The sequence below is a fragment of the Miniopterus schreibersii genome (genome assembly GCF_964146895.1).
Source record: "Miniopterus schreibersii genome assembly, chromosome: 9".
Taxonomy (NCBI): domain Eukaryota; kingdom Metazoa; phylum Chordata; class Mammalia; order Chiroptera; family Miniopteridae; genus Miniopterus; species Miniopterus schreibersii.
The window spans coordinates 42,198,219-42,222,756 of record NC_138118.1 but is presented as its reverse complement, the minus strand read 5'-3'; the positions used below and the strand labels follow the sequence as shown (position 1 = coordinate 42,222,756).

The 24,538-nt window shown below is 35.9% G+C and overlaps 1 protein-coding gene across 2 annotated transcripts in view; it reads right to left on the bottom strand.

The window, feature by feature from the left end:
• The window catches only part of COG5 (component of oligomeric golgi complex 5), a 324,571-nt gene that overhangs the window by 46,494 nt on the left and 253,539 nt on the right, over window positions 1-24,538 (bottom strand). For both annotated transcript variants that reach the window (XM_081146842.1, XM_081146843.1), the window contains 2 exons: window positions 12,274-12,384; window positions 9,423-9,485 (listed from right to left, as the gene is read on the bottom strand). In XM_081146842.1, coding sequence (XP_081002968.1) covers window positions 9,423-9,485; window positions 12,274-12,384 — 174 coding nt within the window. The remainder of the gene's footprint in view (window positions 1-9,422; window positions 9,486-12,273; window positions 12,385-24,538) is intronic.

The window sequence follows — 24,538 nt, the reverse complement described above, 5'->3', positions numbered from 1 at the left end:
TCTCTCTCTAAGCTTTACTTTCTTTCTTTTTTTTTTTTTTACAATTTTTTTTTTCCCCTCTAGAATTTGTGTTCTCCCTTCACTCTCCTAGTTCTATTTTCACTTGGGTTGTTTTCATTGGGAAAGTGAAGGCATTTTGTAAGATACCCCCTGTTTCCTGGAAGTTTAGTTGTGTATTGTCCTGCCTTGCCAGCACCCGTACAACTGCTTACACAACGAGGTTGGGGCTGAGACACACAGTTAGCCAACCTGAGAGGAGATTCCTCCCAAGGACTGGTGAACAATATTCTAGACCCAACCACAAAAGGAGAACCCAAAGAACCCACAAAAGAGACACCAATAAAAGGGACATGCCTAGAGCAAAGAGCTCAAGTATAAGGAAAACACACCTCTGGGCTCCACTGGACATACACTACAAAATCCCTCCCCATAAGACTGGGAGACAACAAGTATATTTAATATATAGATACAAAAACTAAGAGCCACCAAAATGGGGAGACAAACAAACAACCCCATATTAAAGAAAAGAAAACATCGCCAGAAAAAGATTTTGATGAGATGGAGTTAAGCAAGTTATCAGAAACAGAGTTCAGAGTAATGATTATACAGATGATGAAGGAAATTAATAAGAAAAACAAGGTACTAGATGATAAGATCAAGGATCTTAGTGAAAACATAAAAAAAGAGATACATAACATAAACAAAAATCAGACAGCAATAAAGAATGCTGTATCTGATATCAAGAATATACTGGAAGGAATTAAACGCAGGCTCAATGAAGCAGAGGATAGAGTAAGTGACTTAGAAGACAAGGTAGAAAAAATCACTCAATCAGAGCAGCAAAAAGAAGACACACTCAAAAAGCATGAGGACAGTTTAAGGAAGCTCTGGGATAACATGAAGCGAAACAACATTTGCATTACAGGAATGCCAGAGGGGGAGGAAGGAAAGCAAGGGATAGAGAACTTGGTGGAGGAAATAATGACAGAAAACTTCCCTATGCTGGTGAAGGAGACAGCCGTACAAGTTCAGGAAGCACAGAGGGTTCCAAGCAAGAGGGACTCAAAGAGACCACTCGAAGACACATCATAATTAAAATGGCAAATGTCAAGACAAACAGAGAATATTAAGGGCTGCAAGAGTGAGACAAGCAGTGACCTACAAGGGGATCCCCATCTGATCTTTCAACAGAAACTCTTCAGGCCAGAAGGAAGTGGCATGAAGTTCTCAAAGTAATGAAAAGCAAGAACATGCAACCAAGACTGCTTTATCCCGAAGGCTATCATTTAAAACTGAAGGTGAAATAAAGAGCTGTCCAGACAAAAAGGGGATAAATGAGTTCAGTGCCACCAAACCAGCATTGCAAGAAATGCTAAAAGGACTACTCTCAGAAAAGGAAGAAATAGTGAGAGAAAAGTACATCAGCATAAAGGGGAAAAATGGCATTAAATAAGCATTTACCAATAGTAACCTTAAATGTAAACGGAATAAATGGTCGAATCAAAAGACAGAGTAGCTGAATGGATAAGTAAACAGGACCCAAATATATGTTGTCTACAAGAGACTCACCTGAGAGCAAAAGACTCACACAGGCTAAAAGTGAAGGGATAGAGTAAAATATTCCATGCAAATGGAAAAGAAAAAAAGCTGGAATAGCAATTCTTATTTCTGACAAAACAGACTTCAAAATAAAGACCATAACAAGAGACAAAGATGGTCACTACATGATACTAAAGGGATCAATCCAACAGGAGAAAATAACCCTTTAAAACATTTATGCACCCAATATAGGAGCACCTAAATATATAAAAAATTTCTTGGGGTCTTAGAGGGGGAGATTGACAGCAACATAATCATAGTGGGGGACTTTAACACCCCATTGTCAGCATTGGACAAATCATCAAGACAAAAAATCAACAGGGAAACACAGACCTTAAATGACTCACTAGACCTAATGGATTTAATTGACATTTACAGAACATTTTATCCTAAAGCAGCAGGATATACATTCTTCTCAAGTGCACATGGAACATTCTCAAAAACAGACCATATGTTAGGGCACAGGGCAAGTCTCTACAAATTCAAGAAGATTGAAATCATACCAAGCATCTTCTCGGATCACAATGCCATGAAACTAGAAATCAACCACTATAAAAAAACTCAAAAATATTCAAACACATGGAAGCTAAATAGCATGCCATTAAACAATGAATGGGTTACCAATGAGATCAAGGAAGAAATCAAACACTTCATGGAATAAAACGAAAATGAACAGAGAACAACCCAAAATCTATGGGACACAGTGAAAGCAGTCCTGAGAGGAAAATTCACAGCATTTCAGGCCTATCTCAAGAAACAAGAAAAAGCTCTAATGAACCATTTAACACAACAACTACAAGAACTAGAACAAGAACAGCAAGAAAAGCCCCCAGGAAGTAAAGGGAAGGAAATAATAAAAAGTAGAGCAGATATTAATGACATAGAGACTTAAAAAACAATACAAAAAATTGATGAAACCAAGAGTTGGTTCTTTGAAAAGATAACTAAGATTGATGCACCTTTAGCCAGACTCACTAAGAAACAAAGAGAGAGGACCCAAATAAATAAAATCAGAAATGAAAGAGGCAATACAAACAACTGACCCAACAGAAATACAAAGTATTGTAAGAAAATACTATGAGCAACTATATGCCAACACACTGGACAATGTGGGTGAAATGGACAAATTCCTACAAGCATACAACCTTCCAAAGCTCAATCAAGAAGAAGCAGAAAACCTGAATAGGCCGATAACAATAAAATTGAAGCAGTAATCAAAAAACTCCCAGCAAACTGAAGTCTCGGACCAGATGGATTTACAGGCGAGTTTTACCAAACATTCAAAGAAGCATTAACACCTATTCTATTCAAACTTCCAGAAACTTCAAGAGGAGGAAAAACTCCCAAACTCTTTTTATGAGGCTAGCATCATCCTAATCCCAAAACCAGATAAAGACACTACAAAGAAAGAAAATTACAGGCCAATATCCCTAATGAACATAGATGCTAAAATCCTCAGTAAAATACTAGCAAACCGGATCTAACAATACATTAAAAACATCATACATCATGACCAAGTGGAATTTATTCCGAGGATGCAAGGCTGGTATAACATCTGCATATCTATAAATGTGATACATCACATAAACAAAATGAAGGAAAAAAATCATATGATCATATCAATAGATGCAGAAAAAGCATTCAACAAAATCCAGCACCCATTTCTGATAAAAACTCTCAGCAAACTGGGAATAGTGGGATCATACTTCAAAATAATAAAGGCCATATACAACAAACCTACAGCCAACATCATACTCAATGGTCAAAAACTAAAACCATTTCCCTTAAAAACAGGAACAATACAGGGATGTCGACTTTTACAACTCTTAATTCAACATAGTACTGGAAGTCCTTGCCACAGCCATCAGACAGGAAGAAAACATAAAAGGTATCCAAATTGGAAAGGAGGAAGTAAAACTGTCATTATTTTCAGGTGACATGATACTGTACATAGAAAACCCTAAGGACTCAATCAAACTACTACTAGATTTGATAAAAGAATTTGGCAAGCTAGCTGGATACAAAATCAACATGTGGAAATCAATGGCATTCTTACACACCAACAATGAACTTTCAGAGAGAGAAACTAAAAAAAAAATACCATTTAATATTGCAACTAAAAATATAAGATACTTAGGAATAAACTTAACCAAGGATGTGAAAGACCTGTACTCGGAAAACTACGTGACATTGAAAAAAGAAACAAAGGAAGATATAAACAAGTGGAAGAATATACCATGCTCATGGATTCGAAGAATATCATTAAAATGTCCACATTACCCAAAGCAATCTATAAAATCAATGCAATTCCTATTAAAATACCAACAGCATATTGCACAGACCTAGAACAAACATTTCGAAAATTTATATGGAACCAAAAAAGACCCCGAATAGCTGCAGCCATCTTGAGAAAAAAGAACAGAGTGGGAGGGATCACATTACCAGACTTCAAACTGTATTACAAAGCCACTGTAATCAAAACGGCCTGGTATTGGTACAACAACAGGCATACAGATCAATGGAACAGAACAGAGACCCTAGAAATAGACTCATGCCATTATGGTCAGTTAATATTTCACAAAGAAGGCAAGAGAACACAATGGAGTAAAGACAGGCTCTTCAATGAGCGGTGCTGGGATAATTGGACAGATACACGCAAAAAAATGAAACTAGATCACCAACTTTCACCATACACAAAAATAAACTCAAAATGGTTAAAAGACTTAAATGTAAGTCACGAAACCATAAAAATCCTGGAAGAAAACATAGGCAATAAAGTCACAGACATCCCACGTAGTGGAATTTTCACTGATACATCTCCTAGAGTAACAGAAACAAAAGAAAAAATAAACATATGGGACTACATCAAACTAAAAAGCTTCTGCACAGCAAAAGAAAACAGCCTCAAAATACAAAGGAATCCTATGGTCTGGGAAAACATATTTGCCAAGGATGTATCTGATAAGGGGCTAATTTCCAAAGTGTACAAAGAACTCACATTACTCAGCAAGAGGAAGACAAAAAATCCAATTAAAAAATGGACAATGGATCTGAATAGACACTTGTCCAAAGAGGACATACAGATGGCAGAGACACATGAGAAAATGCTCAATTTCACCAATCATCAGAGAGATGCAAATTAAAATCACAATGAGGTATCACTTCACACCTGTCAGAATGGCCACCATCAACAAATCAACAAGTGACGTGCTGGCGAGGATGTGGGAAAAGGAGAACCCTGGTACACTGCTGGTGGGAATGCAGACTGGTGCAACTACTATGGAAAACAGGATGGAGGTTCCTCAAAAAATTAAAAATGGAGCTGCTTTTTGACTCAGTGATCCTACTTCTAGGAATATATCCTAAGAATTCTGAAACACTAATCAGAAAGAACATATGCACCCCTATGTTCCTAGCAGCACAATTTACAATAGCTAAAATCTGGAAACAGCCCAAGTGTCCATCAGTAGATGAGTGGATAAAAACGCTGTGGGACATTTACACCATGGAATACTATGCAGCTGTAAAGAAGAAGGATCTCATACCCTTTGGGACAGTATGGAAGGACCTGGAGAATATTATGCTAAGTCAAATAAGCCAGGCAGAGAAAGAAAAACACATGGTCTCACTTGTATGTGGAATCTAAAGAACTTAATAAACTGATGAACAGAACAGATTCAATGACATGGAAGCATGGATCAGACTGACGAATCTCAGAGGGATGGAGAAGGATGGGTAGAGGGGGAGAGATTAACCACAGAATTCATATATGCTCAATCCAAGGACAAGGACATGGTGTGGAGAGGGACTAGGGATGGGGGTGGGACGGGGTGGAATGAGTCAGTGGGGAGAAAAAGGGACATCTGTAATATTCTAAACAAACAAACAAACAAAAAATGGAAAACTCATTCTCTACATGTTGCTTGCTCTAGATTTCTACACCCCTCTAAAACTACCTGCTTTTTTTCCATCTCCAGAGCCCTCCAGTAGGTTTTTTGTTCGTTTTGTCTTTGGTAATTTTTTCATAATTATTTGTAGGAGGATGTGTAGTTAGACACTCACTTCTTTATATGACAGCAGAAAACCAACCCTTCTTGAAATCTTCTTGTCTGTTTATTTCTGTCATACCCTAAGGGAAATTTACAACTTCAAATATTTATTTTTTGGTTTAAAACTCAGTGGTATATGGCCTCAAATTTTTTTTTTAAAAAGGCAAAGAAAATCTAAAGTAAGTAGAAGGAAATAAAAAAGACAAAAGTAGAAATCAATGAAATAGAGATACAAGCAATAGAGAAAATTAATAAAGCCAAAAGTTGGTTCTTTGAAAAGATGAAACTGATAACCCCCTAGCTAAACTGATCAAGAAAAGAAAGAGAACACAAATCAATATGAAAAATGAAAAAGAGGTTATTACCATTGGTCCTGAAGGCATTAAAAGGACAGTAAGAAAATACCATGCCCATTATTCTGACTAATTAGATAACTTAAATGAATAGACAAATACCAAGAAAGTCACAAAGTACCAAAGCTCACTCAAGAAATAGATAATATGAATAACTATCTATTAAAGAAATTAAATGTGTAGTTATAAACTTTCTACAAAGAAAAGTACAGGCCCAGAGGGTTTCATTGGTAAATCTTACTAAGCATTAAAGAAGAAAACAGTACGAATTCTACACAAATTCTTCCAGAAAATAGAAGAGAAGGAAACATTTCTAAATCTAATTAGTGAGGCTAGTATTAACTTTATATGAATACCAAACAAAGAATTATAAAAAAGGAAAACTATATACCAATATCTCTCATGATTATAGATACAAACATCTTTAATAAAAATTAGGTAAATTCAATCCACGAATACATAAAAAGGGTAATACATCATGACCAAGATTGGTTTGATATTTGAAAATAAATTCCTGTAAAGTATTCTATTAACAGAACAAAGGAGTAAAACCATATGATCATTTCAACAGATTCAGAAAAAGCCATTTGATAAAAAAATACCATTTATAATAAAAAAAAAAAGTTTCTGGAAACTAAAAATAGAAGGAAACTTGCTTAATCTGACAAAGGCCATCTAAAAAACCTGTAACTAACATCCTACTTAAAACACTGAGTGCTTTCCCCCAGGTCAACAAAGTCCACTCTTACCAGTTCTATCAAGGCTGCACTAGAGGTCCTAGCCAGTAAAACAAGGCATGAAAAGACAGGCATAAAGGTCAGAAAGCAAGAAATAAAACTATCTCTATTTGCAGATGAAATGATGGTTTACACAGAAAACTTTATAGCTGAATGAAGTTTCCCACCTAGGGAAAATACAAAACAGGAAGAGACGAGAGCATCTTGGGGAATGCCTTCATTTAAAGGATGGGTAGAGGATTAAAAACCATTGGAGGAAACTGAGAAAGGAGACAATTATATTTCATAAGCTCTTTACAAAGCAGGGAATTGTGTCATACATTGTAAAAAGATTTACCTAAAATAACTAAGATTACAAAAATATTGAAGCCTCAGCAATCTGAAATATTCACTCATATTCAAACCTTCACAATAAGGGAGAACTGAAAAACTGTCATATACAAACTTAGCAATACAATCACTATCTGCACCAGACAATCACAGTAGTAAATGAATCAGAATTTCTGGACCAAGGTGTCTAAATAGAACTTAGAGCTGAGGTGGTTATAATGAGATGACTTGAAATGTATACTCATTAAAAGTAATTATGCTATTCATGACAAACTAGATAATGCTTATAACATGAGATGTTGAACTTCAAACCTAAAATAACAGTTAATTTTAGATAAAATCTCAACAAAGTAGAGAAGACCATTATGTATCTTTGCCTATATTTTCAGTAGGAAAAAAGTATGTTTAATGTCTTCTTTATCAAATAATAAAAACATATAGATTTTTGGTTCTTGGGCTGCAGGCTTTTGCATCATAACATTCTAGCCCTAATTCAAAGTGATGTAATAAGTTTCCTAAAATGTTATGAAATGCAGTTTTATGAATAGTCTTTTCTTTAAGTTAGAGGGTTTTGCTATTTTTTTCCTTAATATGTCATAATGATTTTGATAAGACTGAACTAAAAAGCAAGATCAAACTGTTTCATTGAGTTTTGTTAACATAAACAATTAAGTCTCTAAGTGGTAGGGCCACTGCAGGATGGCCTCAAACTGATGGGTAATCTTCTCTTACCCACTTTCCAAGGGCAAAATTGGCAATGCTTCCACAGTGCCCAGCTACATGCGATACCGGTTCTGGTGGGCAAACCTCAGAGTAAGGCAATAGCCCAAGATGAAGACAATTTTCCCTGCACTGACTTCAGCTCCCAGCCCAAAGTGACTAATATGAAAAACCTTTGTTATATGTTAAAACACTGATTCAGAGAGTCTACCGCAGACTGAATTAGAGTCTCTGGGGATTTCTATTTTTAATTTGTCCAGACTTTTTTATCATCAGGTAAAGTGTAGGCACTCTATCTTAATTTGCTGACCAGCTATTTTGAGCCAGAACTCACCCGTGCTGCCAGCTACTTTTCCATTGTGACCAGTTAGCAAGATGTTTAAAATTACTTAAATTAATGTAAGTGCAGACACAAGTTATCTCATGACTGGTGAGCAACCCCATTCAGACACAGAAACACATGTATACTCGTGACCCGTCAGCAAGGTGTTGAACTTTCACAAATATGAGTTGCGATCATTAGGGGTAAAAACATCAATTTAGTGGATCACTATCAGAAGGTTTTAAAAAGTAATATATGAATATAAAAAAATAACAGTGCATCACAAAAATAAGGAAAAGTATTGTTTTGTGAAACCTTTGTTTTAATTATGGAAATGTGTATAGATGTATATTCTATAAGCATGCAATTATATATGTTTATATACTTATAAACATTTATGTATTATGTATGGGGTGACAAAGTAAAATATATTTCTTATCTTGGGCAGTAATCAAAAAAGGTTTGACAGGTACTACTAGAACACAAGGAAAAAATGTGGAACTACAGAAAAGAAAACTACATGTATTTCCTGCTTGGGAGCAAAAACACTAAGACCTTTTGGTTTGTCATACTGACCTGATTTTATACTGTTTTTATGATCATCAATAAATTGGACAACTCTTACTAAAACAATTATTTTATTATGGCAGCTTTAATAATATTTCATCATAATGAGATGAACACTCTGAATCTCAGACCAACATTGTTTTCCATTAAACTTCCTTAGTAGTTAGAAAGTGGGTATATTTTTGTTAGAGTATACAAAAAAGGGAATTTACCCTGGTTTCACACATTAGTTACTCAACCTTGGCATTACTGACACCTTGGGCTCTACAATTCTTTGGTGTGGGAGCTGTCCTATGCATTGCACAGAGATTGCATTAACAGCATCCCTGGCACTAGATCTACCCTTTCCCAGTAGTGACAATCAAAATGCCTTCAGATATTGTTAAATGTCCACAGGGGACAAAAATCAACTTGGTGAAAAACTACTGCTTTAATAGAATAATGCTTGACTATACTGCCTTAAGATACCATGAATACTCGTAAGATTCTTGCTTCTCTTGCTTATGGTACAATTATCATAAGTAGAACACAATCTGTAGACATCAACAGGGTCTATTTTTAAATTCTAGAAAATATAAACACACATGTATCCTCTTTCTTTAGGATAATTATGACCATGCTACTTTTGGTATATGTAGAGGATTTGGAATTATTTTTAAAATGTGACATCTCCCACTGATTCAAACAAATAATTCTACAACCCACTTTGATCTACAGAGTCAAAGATTAAATTAAATTATTTTACCTTTAGGGCTGAAATTATAGTTTGTTCAGCTGCTGGTGGGAATGAGCTCTGACTGGAAACCACCTAAAACAAAGTTTTGATACAATTATATTTCTGTTTAAGCCATTTATTTATTATTTATTTATTTAATCCTCACTCAAGGATATTTTTCCATTGCTTTTTCAGAGAGTGGAAGGGGGAGTGAGAGGGAGGGAGGGAGGGAGGGAGGGAGGGAGGGAGGGAGGGAGAAACATCAATGGGAGAGAGACACATCAATTGGCTGCCTCCCGCACACTCTCCAGGGCCAGGGATCGAGCCTGCAACTGAGGTACATGCCCTTGGCCAGAATCCAAACCCGGAACCCTTCAGTCCACAGGCCAACGCTCTAGTCACTGAGCCAAACTGGCCAAGGCAAGCCATTTATTTTTATAAATACTAATTTTGACCATAACATGATCTATGTATCATTATTTTATTTATTATTTAAAAAATTATTTTTATTGATTTTTAGAGATAGGAAGGGAGAAGGGAGAGAGGAAAAGTAACATTGATATGAGAGCAGAACATCGATGGGCTGTCTCCTGCACGCCTCCTACTGGAAATCCAGCCCACAACCCGGGCATGTGCCCTGACCAGGAATTGAACCAGCATCCTTTTGGTGCATTGGATGATGCCCAACCGAGCCACACCAACCAGGGCAAAACAGTATCATTACTTTACAGCAATGTCCCATAAATGTTTCAAAAATGCATTAGCATTGTTCTGGCCTGGTGGCTCAGTTGTTTGGGCATCCCATACACCAAAAGGCTGTGGGTTCAATCCCTGGTCAGGGCGTATGTGAGGCAACAGATCAATCTTTCTGTCTCCTCTCCCCTCCCCCCCTTCTCTCTCTCAAAATCAATAAAAACATATCCTCAGGTGAGGATTAAAAAACACAACACATTAGTATTTACTAGTTAAAACAGGCTGAAAAATACTTTCCTGTATAAAGCAAATATATACTTCAAATAATCAAAACCTTAAGAATTCTAAGAGTAAGCTTTCTTTTATTCATTCCACACAGGTTTTTTAAATATGTTTTTTATTGATTTTAGAGAGAGAGAGGAAGGAGAGAGAGAAATACTAATGAGAGAGAAACATCCTGCCCACCTCTTGATGGGGATTGAGCGTGCAACCCAGACATGTGCCCTGACCAGGAATCGAACCAGTGAATTCCTGGTGCGAGGGGAGACACTCAACCACTGAGCCACACCAGCCAAGTCACAGGTTTTAATGATAAAGTTTTAACTTGAAAAGGTCAGTCTAAGGCCATATTTATGTATTTCTGTAAAAAATTTCCCTTTTCTAGGTTGGCTGTTATTTTCAATGTCTTTAAAATACAAATGTCAGAGTATTTGAGATCTTGCTTCCTGTCAATATTGTCAGTTTGGCTCAAATAAACTCTAATAAAAATTTTTAAAAAGAATAATGAAAATAAAATACAAATGTCAAACATTTTTCTTTTGACAAATCAATGCAAATATAAAAATTCTGAAAGTATCAATAAAAACATTTAAATGAGGCTAAATACATTTCATTGCTTAAAAGAAAGAAAAATACATAATTTATCCTTCTTATTTACCCTTGTTTATTATTTACTTTTCTGAGATTCACCTGATAATAACCCTTTAAATTATATTTTGCTTAGTGTGAGAAATATACATTTTTGGAAACCCCTACTTGATAAAAGGACTTGTTAAAAAGTTTAGTAAGTGGCCCAGCCGGGCATGGCTCAGGAGTTGAGCATTGACCTAGGATCCAGGCAATCTGGGTTCGATTCCCGGTCAGGGCACATGCCCGGGTTGCGGGCTTGATCCCCAGTTGGGGGGCATGCAGGAGGCAGCTCATCAATGACTCTCTTATCATTGATGTTTTTATCTCTCTCTCCCCCTCTCCTTTCCTCTCTCTGAAATCAATTAAGATATGTTTAAATTAAAAAAAAAAGTTTAGTAACAGTGACATAATTATTCTAAAATACAATCTAGCATATTAAAGCTCATGCCAGAGGTCAAGTTTTAAAGAACATCTCCTAACCTTTAGCATCCTTCAGGTTTCTAAACACTTATCTTCTTCCATACTAAGTACTTTGATGATGATTCTCTATAAATACTGAAAAATACTTTCCTGTATAAAGCAAATATATACTTCAAATAATCAAAACCTTAAGAATTACATTTTGCTTAGTAAACACAAGCGACTCAAAAGTCAAAGATGGGATGAAAGTGCTTTCCTAAGTAATTATGAATACAGTTCATCTTAGACATAATATATGAAGGCAAACAAGTTATAGTTCAGTCATTTTTTAAATACAGCAAAAAGAATATATATTTTCTATCTGCAAGCAGTCATCAGTGACTATATCCTAAAAATTCACTGTTTTAATGCAGCTCCTTCCCCCTTTTTGTGAAAAACAAACAAAAACAAAAACAGACCATTTTTAACATGTTGGAGGGCTTAGAGTTCTTACTCTGTCATTAGCTTTGCTACAATTTACTATCACCCACATGATATCATATTATGCTTTTTAATAATCATGAAACACAGATGATTTACCCTTAACTCATTTGTTCAATAAACTTGATTATAACAACCAAATTTGAGAATCTACAGTTCATGTGTTTTAAACTAAATGTACAGATAAAAAGTCACACAAATAATGAAGGCCAGGGTTAAAGACTGTGTAAAAACAGTTAAATCTCAGTTTATTTTACAATCATCATGTTTTCACTGTATTCTTTTGCAAAAAATTAAATAATTCATAAACTGTCTAACTTTGAGGTAAGAAGAAACAAAAACCTGAAATTGAGTCAAAAGAATTTAAAATAAAGGTTACCTTTGTTACTGATTGATGCAACTTAAACAATGAATTCACTACTGCCACATTTCTTCTCTGCCCTTCAGTAAGAGGTCCAATCACCTGACTTGCATCTCCTTGTGTGGAGAGCTGTAAGAATTCAACACAAAATTACCAGAATGACAGTTTATATTTAACTGGCTGAGGGGATTAATGCCCCTCTGACAGAATGTGAACTAGAAATATTCAGGTCAAGCTTTGGACTTTAGGCACAGTAGGAATCTCTGTAGAGATAATGCCATGGATATGGAGGTAAGCTTCCACAGGAGGAACATCCTACATCAATAAATCATAGCTGATGGGACTCCTAAAGCAGGCGTGACCCAAAAGTCCAGTATGTTCTGTTACTTGGATACATCAGCATAGTACTCCTAGGGAATACTTTCTGGCAACTGTCAAGAAAGGAAAGGAGGGAGGAAGGGAGGAAGAAAGGGAAGAAGGAATAAAAATAAACCTATATTCTATGTATATTTGACAATCATCATAATATTCCAATGAAATGAGTGGTAAAAAGAGGTATTACTCTTATTTTTTATAGATTAAAAAAATTAAAAGGAAGTTGCCTAAGATTATACTGTGTATGAAAGATCAGTACAAGTGGTATTAGAACTTTCTACTCCTGACCTTTAACTTACTTCTAAATGAATGAGTTTTAGGGAACAGGACATGGAATGCCTTACTGAATTAATCTAAAACTATTGTAGTTCAATTTAAGAAAAAAAATACACATATAAACCATTCTCATATTGATCAGATTTTAATCTATTCCTCTATAACAATTATTACTTAAAGGTAAATTAAACCTGATCAGGACAAATAAAGCACAGTGCAAGTAACTCTACGAATGTTGGTGCGGAATTCAAATATATGAAAAATTGGCCTTTTAGTAGAGTTCCTAAGAGTAAGCCAAATAAAATGTGAGAGAAAGAAATACTATTTTTCCTTTCATCTTTCCTTTTATAAACACATACACATATATTTTCAAAATTGAACTCAATTCCCATTTTATCAATGACTAGTTGTAATAATAAAATACAATTTAAAAAATGACAATTGAAATAAAGGGAATAATTCTTTGTTGAAGTTACAACCCATGAAATGGTTATTAAGTCAACATAAGGATTTTGGACATCAGGTTGAATAACTCTAATTTATTTTGCCTTTTCTCATGAACAGTCACCAACTTGCAAGCAAGCTGTGTTCTAAAACAACCATTTGTAAGTTGGTGGTCTGAAAAAAGCCATAGTTTTCTTACAGAAATTATATGAAAAATTAATGGTTAGACTCTTAGAAGAGCCTAGAAAATCCAGCTTAACATATAAATGGTAAACTAAGTGGGCTCTGTGCTATGATGAAGGTGGGGAAAGGCTCCTGAAAAGGCCACTCGGGAGATTAAAATGGCAATGGGCAGTGGCATCAGTGGCATCATACACTGCTAGCCATTTTGAAGATAAACAGAGGGACGTATACCCAGCAATTCCTAGTTATATACACAAGAGAAATAATAACACATGTTCACACAAAAACCTGTACACAGCTGTCCACAGCAGCATTGTTCAAAACATAATAGCCAAAAACTAAAAAAAACCATGCCAACCAAATAATGAATGAATAAAATGTAGTATATCCATTTTATTGAGCATAACTCAGCAAAACAAAAGGAATGAAGTCCTGATACATGCTATAACATGAATGAACCTTGAAAACATTCTAAGAAGTCAATCAAAAAGGCCACATATTAAATGATTACATTTATATGAAAATTCAGAATAAGCAAATTCAGAGACAAAAAGTAGATTAGTGATTAGGGGGTAGGAGGTGGAGGTGGGGTAGGTGGGGACTGACTGCTAAAGGATAGGAGGTTTCTTGTAATGAAATGCTACAAGTTTGAATATGAATACACTAAAAACCATTGAACTGTACATTTTAAATCATGAATTATATTTTAATAAAGTTGTGTTTTAAAAAGTATAGAAAGAAGAATTCCTAGACTTCAAGGTTACTGATGGAAGCCCTGAGAGCCTTGTGAAAGCTAAGTTAAGATAAGATGGCTAAGTTAAAAAGATCTGAAGAAAATATTATAGGAGCAAAACATTGATAATGTCAAAGACAAGGAATAAAGTTTAAATATCAAAGTAAAAATAGATGATTAGAAACAAGGTAATCTGCTTATGCTGGTTTTATTTGTTTTTTGTTAATCCTAACCTGAGGATATTTTTTCCATTAATTGTTTTTAGAGAGACTGTAAGGGAGGGAGGGGGAGAGAAAGAGAAAGAAACATTGATGTGAGACACATCCATTGGTTGACACCCACATGCTCCCTGACTGGGGTTGGGGATAGAACCTGCAACCAAGGTACATGCCCTTGATTAGGAATCGAACCCGCAGCCCTTCAGTGTGCAGGCCAATGCTCTAACTGCTGAGCCACACTGGCCAGGGTGACATTACATCTTGACATCAGACTAAACCTTTACAATTTCAAATCTGTTATCAAAAAGAAGACAGCCTGAGATGGTTCCCTTTTGAATAGTTAACATATAACCAAAAGGCTGAAAACAAAATCAAATCATGTTTATATATGAGAGATGAGCAAGACTAGCACATAGGAATAAAATATAGCTTTGTAATTCAAAGCTGTATTGCTCAGAACCCTGTATTTCTGTTACAAAGCCCTTTTATCAACCTACCTTTCTCACTAACTTCTTTTACATCTCCATGTTCCTGTCCTTTGAGTAAAAATCTCCACCTGGCAAATAGGATTTTATAACCATAAGGGTGGATGGATCGCTTAGAGCTTTTACTTTATTTTTCTTCAAGGGCCTTATGCTTTTGAACAACAGATGGAATTTCCACCTACCCACAACCAATCACTAGCTCCTAAACACTGGCCTGTTAATTAAATTTAGAGTCACAAGTCTGCATATTTTTAATTCTCTGAGAAAGAAAGATTATTCACTGTCAGTATACTGAGCTTTCCTATTTTTCAATAATGAATGCTATAATTAATTAATCAATAAAAAAACTTCACATACAAGCATTTTGGAATGCTTCAAAATTCATTATCTGTTCTTCGTTTTAAACTTTAATGTGGACCTGTATTTTAGTTTTATATTGTTTATATGTCCCAAATCAATCACTATTATTTATTTTATACAATTTAAGGCTTAGATTTATCTATGTGTTTACCAATTGTTTTGCTTACTATTACTTCTTGCTATTCAATCCTTACTTTTGAGTTAGAGTTCCTCCTTTGTTACATCAATAAATGGCTTCCCTCTCACCCAGAGTAAAGGCCTAAGCCCTTCCTATATCTTGCAAGGGCTAGAATGATGTAGAGTTATGGTCACAGTCTTAAGTATATTAGATTGGATCGCAGGAATTCTAGGAAAGGAGGAACACTGAGTTGTCTCTAGTCTTTCAGTATTTGGGAATTCAGGCATATAAGTAAGGTTGAAGAAACAGTCCTGAGAACTATAGGTTTTGGGTTGGAGGTACAACTTTATGATGGTATATCAAAGTCCAGAACACAAACTGCTTCAATAGCAGTTGGCTTCTAAGCCACTTATGCCTGCCTCCTCACCCCCATTCAGTGTGATCAGTCCCTTTGGGTGCTAATTAAATTACTTCTTCTGTTAAAAACTTGCATATGGTAAAAACTGAAACAGAACTAACTAAAACGCATACATTGAAAAACAAAAGTTATCCTCCATATCCTTAGACCCAGCCTCCACAGTTATACTTAACAGTGACTTGTCACCTTCCAGAAAAAAAAACAAGAAAAAGCATGAAACATTTATTTACACATCTATTTTTTAATTACAGGTGGGACAACTACATATACTATTTTCACTTTCTTTTTCTAGTCTAATAATATATCTTAGAGAGTTTTCCAAATCAGCACATATAAATGTTTACAAGACTACAAAGTATTTCCCTCACCAATTTGTAACCAAGCTTCCAAACTATCATTATTTTCTTGAAGCATTTTCTATGGATGCTGGAGAAAGAAAAGAAGGAGATCTGAATTCCCCAGAGCTCAATATTACTTGTTATTACTGTCAATCTTTGAAGGTAATTAAAATGATTAGTTAGAAATTTAATTTCCTGCCCTGGCCTGGTAGCTCAGTTGGTTAGAGATACACCAAGGTTGCAGTTTTGATCCCTGGGTCAGGGCACATATAAGAATCAACCAATGAAAGCATAAATAAGTGGAACAGCCCCGGCAAGGTAGTTCAGTTGGTTGGAGTGTCATCTCATATACCAAAAAGGTTGTGGGTTCAATTCCTGGGCAAGGCACATACCCAGGTTGCAGATTTGTCAGGGCCCGTATGGGAGGCAGCTTATCAATGTTTCTCTTACATCAATGTTTCTCTCTCTCTCTCTCTCTCTCAAATCAATGAACATATCCTCAGGTGAAGATTTAAAAAATAAATTAAGTGGAACAACAACTGGACTTTTTTTCTCTCTTTCCCTTCCTCTCTAAAATGAACAGATTAAAAAAATTAAAAAAAGAAATTCAATTTCCCAACTAAATAGGGTTCTCAGCAAAGACAGTACTCACATATGTTTTGAATTAACGAAAGTGAAAAGAATAAATCTACATCCAAGAAAAGATCCCTTATATACACAGACACACACACATATCCCTTTATATTCTCTAAATTTCCAAAATATATAGAATATTATATTTAGTTTTGGTTAGTTCATTTTAGGAAGTTCTTAGATGTTTAAACTGGGAGATGTGGGTGGTTGCTGAACTAAGGATGTGGAGAAAAGGGAACCCTTGTGCACTGTTGGTAGGAATGTAAACTGTTGCAGCCACTAGAGAAAACAGTACAGAGGTTCCTCAAAAAATTAAAACTGGAACTGCCTTTTGACCCAGTGATTCCACTTCTGGGAATATAGCCAAAGAAACCCAAAACACTAATTTGAAAGAATATATGCACTCCTATGTTCATTGTAGTGTTATTTACAATAGTGAAGATTTGGAAACAGCCTAAGTACCCATCAGTAGATGAGTGGATAAAAAAGTTGCAATAATTTACACAATAGAATACTACTTGGCCATAAAAAAGAAGGAAATTTTACCTTTTGTGACAGCATGGATGGACTTAGAGAATACTATGGTAAGTGAAATAAACCAGTCAGAGAAAAACAAATACCATATGATCTCACTTATATGTGGAATCTAATAAACAAAATAATTCAATAAATAAAGTAGAAACAGAAGCAAAAATACATAGAACAGACTGACAGCTGTCAGAGGGGAAGGGGGTTAGGGGACTTGGTGAAAAAAGGGTGATGGGATTAAGTAAAAAAAAAAAATACACACACACACAACAGTATGGTGATAGCCAGGGAAAGGGGTGGGGGAAGGTAGAAGAGGGCAAAGTGGGGATAAATGGGGATGGAAAGACACTTTACTTTGGGCAATGGACACATGATATTGTGCAGATGATAGTTTGTTGAGTTGTAAACTTGAAACCTGTATGGTTTTCTTAATCAATGTCACCCCAATAAAGTCAATTAAAAAAATATATCCTGCTTTGGTATACTGATTATTTTGAGCAGAAAGTACCTGAAGAACAGCAAATACAGGGAGAACTCAGCTCTCTACCTGAAGACAGATCGTCCAAAAGGAACTCAATTGTCATCAATTTTCCCAGGAGGAATATTATCAACCAGGAAAGATTGACTCATCAAAGGAGAGGAAACTAGAAGTAAACATCACACCCATACAAAATGTCACAAACTGTCATATCTTCCTTCTGTTTTTCTAAGAGCCCAATCAATCTTCCTAAAAATAATTTATTTTCCCCTAAGTAGCCTATATTCCATCCCCTCTTCCACTTCCACTATTAAGATGGCATATAGTCCAAGTTGGGTGGCTCATTTGGTTGGAGCCTTGTCCTGTACACTAAAAAGGTTGTGGGTTAGGGTTGGGGCAAGCATGGGAGGCAATTGATCAATGTTTCTCTCTCACATCGATGTTTCTCTCTCACTCCCTTTTTCTCTCTCTAAAAACAATAAACATATTCAGGTGAGGTTTAAAAAAATAAAAGATGGTATATAAACTCTTAAATTTCATCCCTTTATTGAGTATTCACTTTTATTTTCCTGTGATGCCCTCATACATGTACTATTAAAAAAATAAATTTGTACACTTTTTCTTCTTTTTTAAAAAAATCTTCACCTGAGGGTAATTTTTGATTGATTTTTTTTTTCCCCATTGATTTTTTTTTTTTTTAGAGAGAGTGGAAGGGAGGGAAGAGGGGGAGAGAGAGAGAAACATCGATTGGTTGCCTCCTGCTTGAGTCCCGATGGGACTGAACCTGCGACCCTTTGATCCATGGGCTGATGCTGTAACCACTGAGCCAAACCAACCAGGGCTATGTTTTCTCCTTTTAATCTACTGTCAGTTTATTTCACAGACTCAGCTATGGAACCTAGGAGGGTAGAGGGAAACTCTTTCCTCCCCTACATATGCACTGATTTCACAAAAGTCACTTTAATTTGTGGTAGAAAAAGTAGTGATGTAAAAAATCTAACCTAAAATAACCTCACAGGTTGATCTGATCATAAATTCCTAACTGGACAGGTTATGGTAGGAAGTCATGCCCCAAGCTTATAAACTTCCTTAGTAAAAGGTTTAACTAAGCTCTGTCCATTGTTCTTGTGCATCTAGGTTAACACACCTTTGAAATGCCCAAAGTAATTCTCTTTCCCAGACCCTCTGAAGTATAACCACCCTCAAGGGAGCCCATTATGTTGTTAACTACCTGGTGCCTTACTTTCCGCTACCTTTATGTAATCTTCCTTAAGTAGCCTCCTAAATACCAAATGTATAAAGAAAATGCAAAACTGTCATTCTCTGGAGCAGTTGATATCTTGCTTCCTAGCAATTGTTAGTCTGACTCAAATAAACTCTTACAAAAATTATCTATAGGTTCTGGATGTTTCTTATATCAACAAATTCTAAAATAGGCTTTTGGTTTCACTGATTTTTTTTATTGGTTTCTGCTTTTAACTCAATTGATTTATGTTCTCATCTTTATTCCTTCTTTCTACTTGTTTGAATTTTTAAAAATATTTTTATTGATTTTTAGAGAGAGAGAGAGGGAGTGGGAGAGAGAGAGTGAAACATTGATCAGCTGCCTCCTGCATGCTGGTCCCTAGGGATCAAGAACACAACCTGGGCATGTGCACTGACTGGGAATCAAACCAGCAACCGTTTGGTGCACGGGATAATGCCCAACCAACAGCCAGGGCCATACTTGTTATGAATTTAATTTGCTTTTCTCCCCCTTAGTTTCTTGAGGTGGAATATTAGAATACTGATTTGAGACCACACCCCCTTTTAAGCATGTAATGCTATGAACTTCCTGAAGTTTACTGTATTCCACAAATTTTGATATTTTATATTTTAGTTTAGTTTAAAATGCATTTTTACATTTCCCTTTTAAAAAAATGTTTTTATTGATTTTTTTAGAGAGAGAGGAAGGAAAGGGGAGAAAGAGAAATATTGATGAGAGAGAGAAACATAGATTGGCTGCCTCCTACATGCCGCCTACTGGGGATCAAGGCTGCAACCCTGGCATGTGCCCTGACCCAGAATTGATCTGCGATCTCCTGGATCATAGGTTGATGCTCAACCGCTGAGCCATGCCGGCTGGGTGAGAATTTTTATTTTTAAAAACTATGTTTTTACTGATTTTAGAGAGAGAAGAAAGGGGGGAGAGAGCAAGAGAGAGAGAGAGATACTTGTTGTTCCACTTATTTATGCATTCATTGGTTGATTCTTGTATGTGCCCTGACCAGGGATTGAACTGGCAACCTTGGTGTATGGGGACAACGCTCTAACCACTAAACAATCTGGCCAAAGCCACTTTAAAATTTTTAAAGTCAATGACTTTCTGTTAACCGTTAGCATAGAATATTTGGTAGGACAGAGTAATTTAGGGTCACAGACTATTTGACCAGCAGTATCAATTTAATCAGATGCTTGTTGACATATTTTTATTTTCTCTTTTTTAAAAAATTTTATTTTTGTTTAAAATATTACAGATGTCCCTTTTTCTCCCCAATGACCCATTCCACCTCGTTCCTTCCCCCTCCCCAGTCCCTCTCCCCACCATTGTCCATGTCCTTTATTTTTATTTTCTCAATGCCTTTTGCCATTATTACCTTAATTGAAGTCACAAGTCACCATTACCACTGCATCCTACCTGCGGCCAAAAAGTAAAATATTTCCTATACATACGCTGGCCCTTTCTTCTAATGTCCTTAGGTGGGATCATCTCATTAGGATTATCTTCCTGAAATTTTCCGTAATTACACTAAACTCTATTGGATATAGTACTGAATTTCATTTACAGAAATAAACTAAGTGATAAACATAATAAAGCTTCTATTAAAAAGAAGCTTAAGAGAAAAATTAGTTATCTAATTACCTACAAAGAGCTGTGATGATCTCTATGGGGCCAGTTTTCAATAACCAAAGCTTTAAAAAAGATGCTTCTACTTTAGTTGTCAAGGCTGTAAGAACATCTGAATGGGAAACAGCACCATATTAATATGCAAAAAAAATCTGGCCATCATTTGGAAATAAAAGTAGGAAGCCTCATGATATGACTGTTACCATCAAGGATCATTTCATACAAATTCCTTCAGTTCAATTTGTTACCAACTTACCCTAAAAATGATTCCAGAACCAAGTGGAACTACTAGGACATAGGTAAAACAAGGTTACTTTGTTTTCTGACATTTTAGTTGGGAACAGTCAAAGAAGTTAAAAAGTATGGTTGACTACCCCATAAAGATAGTCGAGATGTCAGATTTTGGCATTCTCTAAAATTAGTTCATCAATGACAGTTGAAAATACTAAATATTAAAGCCTTATTCTTTAGATTTCAGTTAGCACACATAGATAAAGTTAAATGTGTCCTTAACTTTATAACATTAATGCACAGACTTAAGATTATGATTCAGTTAGTTATTGTTTTAAATACAGGGTGTTCCGACAAAATGTATACACACTTTTAAACCATTATTAATTCCAATGGGTTTAATCTGAAGAGAAAGAAACATCAATTGAGCTATCAGCTGTTAAAGTGTGTATACATTTTTTGGGGACACCCTGTACATGCAAACAGCTGTTTCAGAAAGAATAACTTTAGGGTTAAACTTCCATGCTCTACGGTTAGAACCTTTAGAAAGTTAATCAACATTTTTCTATTACAATTTTAAGCACTCACTTCCTCTAATCTTTAGTTCAAGTCAATTTCACACTACATCTGGAGTGACTGGTCATATAAAAGGGGAAATTTGATCAATCTGAACTAATTATTATTTTAAAAAATATGTAATTAGCCCACAAAGTGGCACATACATTTTTTAAAAAGCCTTATTTTAAAAAACCTGTCCCCAATTATGTTATGGAGTATGTCAGAGGAATGGCAGCATGAGAGATCCCCTTGTCCTCTCTCCCTGAAATTTCAACAAGTTAACCAACTATAATTCAACAAAGAATTCCCACCTCAACACAAAGGCACGTCTGAGAGATCAGTGCATTGAAACATCTAAAGGTGGGCAACCAGGAATAAGTGAGGAGACGAGAAAGGCGGGAAGCTCAGAGGGCCCTCAGAAGCATCCCTACATCAGGGAGCTTGTGGCCTCGCTGTGGAGAGAGGGGAGAAAGCTGGAGGAACAGAGACCTCTGGGGGGCAGTCCAGAAGGTCGAGCAGAAATAAGAGGGACTGAGCTATCAGACACCTGACAGAGCACGGGGTTCTGCTGGGAGGCTATCCACTGTTGGGCGGTGGTGTTTCTGAGAAAGAAATGGAACCACAGAACCCTACAGCACCTTGGACCGCCAAAACTTGCCTCCCGTTGCCCTCGGTGTTGGGTCAAGGAGCCTATCATCAGTAAACAGAGCTATTGCAGTAGAACTTCTGTTTCCCTCTGCTACTGAGCCCCAGGTTTGGTGATTGGAGCGGGACCCCATAGAGGTCGGGGGTTCCCATTATGGTGAGGGCAAAACAAACCCCACCCCCAAGTTGTACTGTCTAACGGAAGCCATGGAGGTCAAGTCTGGGAGATCAGAGAGGTTAAAAAAAAATCTGGTGATTCAGCCCCATCTACTGGAAAATAGTAGAAAGAACTCTTCAGAGAACACTGCTATTGAAGGGGCTATTCTTGCCTAGAGAAAGTAGAGTAGCAAATACCACGAATAACCATGGTAACGAGAATGATCAAAAAGAAAATGAAAAACTGCCAGAAAGCAAGCTGGAACACATAAAAATATGTGATATAAATGAGAGAGATTTCAAGATTGCAGCTCTGCAAATACCTATATGCAACTTTATATTTTACAAACCTAATTGTAACCACATACAAAAATTCTCAAACCAGAGAAAAGAAGACACAGAGAAAAGCTTAAAAAAAGAGGACACAGAGAGAAGTATGAAACACCACCAAAAAAAAGCAATAGACATAGTACAAAGGAAAAGAACCAATGGAGGCACAGAGCTACCAGAAAACGAAAGATAAAATGACTATAGGAAATCCCCATACATCAATAATTACCCTAAAAGTAAATGGTCTGAATTCACCAATAAAGAGGCACAGAGTAGCAAAGTGGACCAAAAAACAAAACCCAACCATACACTGCCTACAAGAGACATATCTAAGCTGCAAAGACAAAGACAGATTCAAAGTAAAAGGGTGGAAAATGATTCTCCAAGCAAATAATATCCACCGAAAAGCTGGTGCAGCCATACTTATATCTGACAAAATAGACTTCAAGACAACAAAGGTAATAAGAGACAAAGATGGACGCTTGATAATGATAAAGGGGACACTACATCAAGAAAACATAACACTTCTTAATAGAGATGCACCCAACCAGGGACCACCAAAATATATAAAGCAACTACTCACAGAACTAAAGGGAGAAACAGATCAAAACACAATCATAGTTGGGGACCTTAATACCCAATTGACAGCTCTAAACAGATTAACTAAATCAAAAATCAATAAAGAAATATCAACCTTAAATGAAATGCTTGATCAAATGGACATAATTGACATTTACAGAGCCTTTCATCCCAGAATATCAGATTACACATTCTTCTCCAGTGCACACGGAACATTCTCAAGGACAGACCATATGTTGGGTCACAGAACTAGCACCAACAAATTCAAAATGACTGAAATTATACCAAACATATTCTCTGACCACGATGCCTTGAAATTAGAAATAAACTGCAAAAAGAAAGTAAAGAAACCCACAAATACATGGAGATTAAACAACATACTGAAAAGTGACTGGATCAAAGAAGAAATAAAAGATGGGATTAAAAGATATAGAGAGGCAAATGGGAATGACAATATAACATATCAAAACTTCTGGGACGCAGCAAAAGCAGTAATAAGAGGGATGTTTATATCATTACAGGCCATCAAAAAACAAGAGAAATCCCAAGTAAACAGCCTAATATCACATCTTAAAGAACTAGAAAAAGAACAAAAGCAACCCAACATCAGAAGGAAATCAAAAAATTTAGAGCAGAATTGAATGAAATAGAGAACAAAGAGACTATACAAAAAAATTAATAAAACAAAGAGCGGGTTCTCTGAAAAGAATAATAAAATTAACAAGCTCCTGGCTAAACTCACTAAGGAAAAAAGGGATAAGAGCTATATAAACAAAATCAGAAATGAGAGAGGAGAAGTCACCACAGACATCACAGATGTACAAAGGATCATACTAGAATGTTATAAAAGACTATATGCCACCAAATTCAATGACATAAAGAAATAAATAAGTTTCTAGAAATATATAACCTTCCCAGACTAGATCATGAAGAACTAGAAAATCTAAATAGTCTGATCAGCAGAGAGGAAATTGAAACAGCCATCCAAAACCTCCCAAAAAGTAAAGGTCTAGGACCAGATGGCTTCACTAGTGAATTCTACCAAATGTTCAAAGAAGATTTAAAACCTGTTCTTCTCAAACTCTTCTAAAAAACTGAAGAAGAATCAATACTTCCTAACACCTTTTATGAGGCCAATATAACCCTGAGACCAAAACCTGGCAAGGATAACACAAAAAAAGAAAACTACAGACCAATATCTCTGATGAACACAAATGCAAAAATCCTAAACAAAAAACTAGCAAATCAAGTACATCAGTACATCACAAAAATAATACATCACAATCAAGTGGGGTTCATTCCAGGGTCAC